Source organism: Calidris pugnax, unplaced genomic scaffold (genome assembly GCF_001431845.1).
Source record: "Calidris pugnax isolate Ruff unplaced genomic scaffold, ASM143184v1 scaffold125, whole genome shotgun sequence".
Taxonomy (NCBI): domain Eukaryota; kingdom Metazoa; phylum Chordata; class Aves; order Charadriiformes; family Scolopacidae; genus Calidris; species Calidris pugnax.
This window is the reverse complement of record NW_015090906.1, coordinates 3,517,183-3,520,335: the sequence shown is the minus strand read 5'-3', so window position 1 is coordinate 3,520,335 and position 3,153 is coordinate 3,517,183. Positions and strand designations below refer to the sequence as shown.

General features: G+C 54.5%; 1 protein-coding gene across 2 annotated transcripts in view; it reads left to right on the top strand.

Moving 5' to 3' along the window:
- GATA3 (GATA binding protein 3) overlaps positions 1-3,153 on the top strand; it is a 25,479-nt gene that overhangs the window by 4,940 nt on the left and 17,386 nt on the right. The window contains exon 3 of one of the 2 annotated variants that reach the window (XM_014949061.1): positions 2,332-2,474. In XM_014949061.1, coding sequence (XP_014804547.1) covers positions 2,332-2,474 — 143 coding nt within the window. Of the gene's footprint in view, positions 1-2,328; positions 2,475-3,153 lie in introns of both variants that reach the window. The other variant, XM_014949060.1, reaches the window with a different exon arrangement.

The following is a 3,153-nucleotide window of genomic DNA, read 5'->3' as shown; positions in this document are numbered from 1 at the left end:
CCCCCCACCTCCCCGGTAGGGACCGGGTGCTGTGTCGGGGGTAGGGACCGGTTTATTCTCTCTCCCGGTGGAAACCGGGCGATGCTTTTGCCGCCCCGGGGGCCCGTCGAGCCGCAGCTCCCGCCGGGGCACCGGCTGCGCGGTATTTTCAAACCGTCTTGCCCACCCCCAGCCCCCCCTCCCTCCGCCTCCTGTTTTCCTTTTGCCACTTTCTGTTACTTTACCTTCTAGAAAGACATCTGCGGTTCGTGATAAACCAACCCCAGGAGCAACACCTATTTTTTTTTTTCATTTTGTTTTGTTTTTTTTTTCTTCTTAAAGTTGATTTTTAGCAAGCTGCGAAGCTCGCAGACAAAGAGCGCTGGAGGAAAAGGAGGGAGGTGGGGATGTTTTTGCGGGATGAAAGAGGGAGAAAGGGCTGCAAATGTTTCTTTTCTAATTATTTTGGGTTGTTTTCGGGGGCTGAAAGGAGAGGGGTTTGGTGCAAAGGCTCTGGAAGAACGGTTGCCGTTTGTGGTTAGGGCGCGGATGCCTCTCGCTCGAAGGCGGCGCGGGCTGGGGCAGTGAGGAGCCAGCTCTCTGCTGAGTGAGCTCTTGCTCTGGCCAGCTGAGGTCTTCTGCTGCTCTCAGATGGGCTGGGAGTGTCATTAGGTGTAAGGAAAAAAAAAAAACAACCAACCAAAAAACAAAACAAAACAAAAAAAAACCCAACACAAACCCAAAAAACCCAACAGAAAAACAAAAACACAACCAACCACCAAACCAAACACCCAACAAAAACCCACTCAACCTTCTGAAAGTAGCTGGGAGGAATGCCCGCGTCCCTCCAGCTCCAAGCTGGGAGATGGTGGGCTGGAGGAAACCACCATCCATCCCCCAACCCCCCCTTCCAATAACCCAGGGAGAGGAAAGAGAGGTCCCAAAAAGAAGAAGGAGGGAAAGACCTTAATCAGGGCTTGGGGCTTGTTTGGGGATCCCAAATATCAGGGTTGTCACCAGGCTGCAGATGTGGTGGAGACGCCGGAGAAGTTTCCCCAGGCTGGGCAGTGGAAGTTTCATTGGAAATTAATCGATAGCAGATATTGGCAGAGTGGTTGCGAATTGGCTGGGACTGGGGAGGTGTTTTGGTTATCGACCTGTGATTCGTTTGAGGCTCCTTGATGTGGTTTGACCCGAGGCCAAAGGTAGAGCCCCCCCTGGCTCATGCACCCCTCTGGGAGCTGGGGCAGCTCTCAAGGAGTGACCCTGGGGTCCTCATACACATCAGAAAGTTGGGCAGGGACTTAGATTTGGTCTCCGTGCATCCATCCTGGGGGAGTTGGAGGCTCCTGCAAAGCCCACCAAGATTTGTCTGGTCCATATAGCAACATGGGGTCTGGAGGGCTGCAGGAGCCCTTAGTTCAGAGGTGAGGGGGGATTGCCAGCCCACCCCCCCCTTCCCCAAAGAAGGGACCTGCAAGAAGGGTGAGAGCTTCTCCAGGGAACCCCTCGAGCCACCGTGGGGTTTGGGTTGTCCTTGTCACCATCCTTCTTCCCTGCTGCTGGGACACAGGCCTGATGCTACCTGCAGGGTGGTGTTGGGGAGGGGGAGAAGATCAGGTCCCACCAGCCTCTCCCCCCACAAGCCTGGGTCAGGGATGTCTCTCAGCCATGTTCTTGGGCCCTTGTTTGGACATCCTGAGCTTGGAGAAGACAGGAAGGGTCTGGCATGGCTGGGGCTTTCAGGGGGTTGTTGTTGGGTTTTTTTAGGGGGGGAGGAGGGAGGGGGGCTATGGACTTAAATTTGGTCTCCGTGCATCCATCCTGGGGGAGTTGGAGGCTCCTGCAAAGCCCACCAAGATTTGTCTGGTCCATATAGCAACATGGGGTCTGGAGGGCTGCAGGAGCCCTTAGTTCAGAGGTGAGGGGGGATTGCCAGCCCACCCCCCCCTTCCCCAAAGAAGGGACCTGCAAGAAGGGTGAGAGCTTCTCCAGGGAACCCCTCGAGCCACCGTGGGGTTTGGGTTGTCCTTGTCACCATCCTTCTTCCCTGCTGCTGGGACACAGGCCTGATGCTACCTGCAGGGTGGTGTTGGGGAGGGGGAGAAGATCAGGTCCCACCAGCCTCTCCCCCCACAAGCCTGGGTCAGGGATGTCTCTCAGCCATGTTCTTGGGCCCTTGTTTGGACATCCTGAGTTTGGAGAAGACAGGAAAGGTCTGGCCTGACTGGGGCTCTCAGGGGGTTGTTGTTGGGTTTTTTTTGGGGGGGAGGAGGGAGGGGGGCTTTTTTCTTCAGCCCCTTTTACCTCTGCTTTCCCTAAGTGAACTATGTGCTCTCTTGTTTCCAGAAGGCAGGGAGTGTGTAAATTGTGGGGCTACCTCAACCCCCCTGTGGAGAAGAGACGGCACCGGGCACTACTTGTGTAACGCCTGTGGACTCTATCACAAAATGAACGGGCAGAACCGGCCCCTGATCAAACCCAAGAGAAGACTGGTGAGTCTCTTTCTTTCTTTTTTTTTTTTATTCTTTCTTTTCTTTCTGCTGCAACTTTCGCTCCTTGTCCACATCCTGGGATGGAGGAGGGAAGCTCAGCCAGCTTCTCGGGATGGGGCGATGCTCGGAGAGATGCTCCCAACTGCTGTGGGCCTCAGTTGCCTAGTCCTCTTGCAAACTGTAATACTGATTAGAAAAAAAATCAAGATCCAGGGCTTCTTGCAAACCAAAACTGAGTTTTCTCCCAGGCCACAATGGGGCAGCGGTGCTGGATGGTGCCCTAAGGATGGGTCTCTTTCCAGGGGATCAGGGCAGAGTAATCATTTCTTAATGACCAAAGAGATCATCAGGAGAACAGGATGCTGCTCTCCTCCCCTTCCCAGGTGTGACTCCATCCCTCTTGCCTGGCAGTGTCACGGAGGGGGGACCCAAGCTGGGTACCAGGTACCAAACCTTGGTCCTACAAAGCACTTGGCTGATGATCCTGGTGCCACTTGAACCTTCTGTGGTCATTTGTACCTGAGCCACGGGGGTCTCAAATCGTGTCATTCCCCTCCAAATCAGCACCAGGTACCAAACCTTGGTCCTACAAAGCACTCGGCTGATGATCCTGGTGCCACTTGAACCTTCTGTGGTCATTTGTACCTGAGCCATGGGGGTCTCAAATTGTGTCATTCCC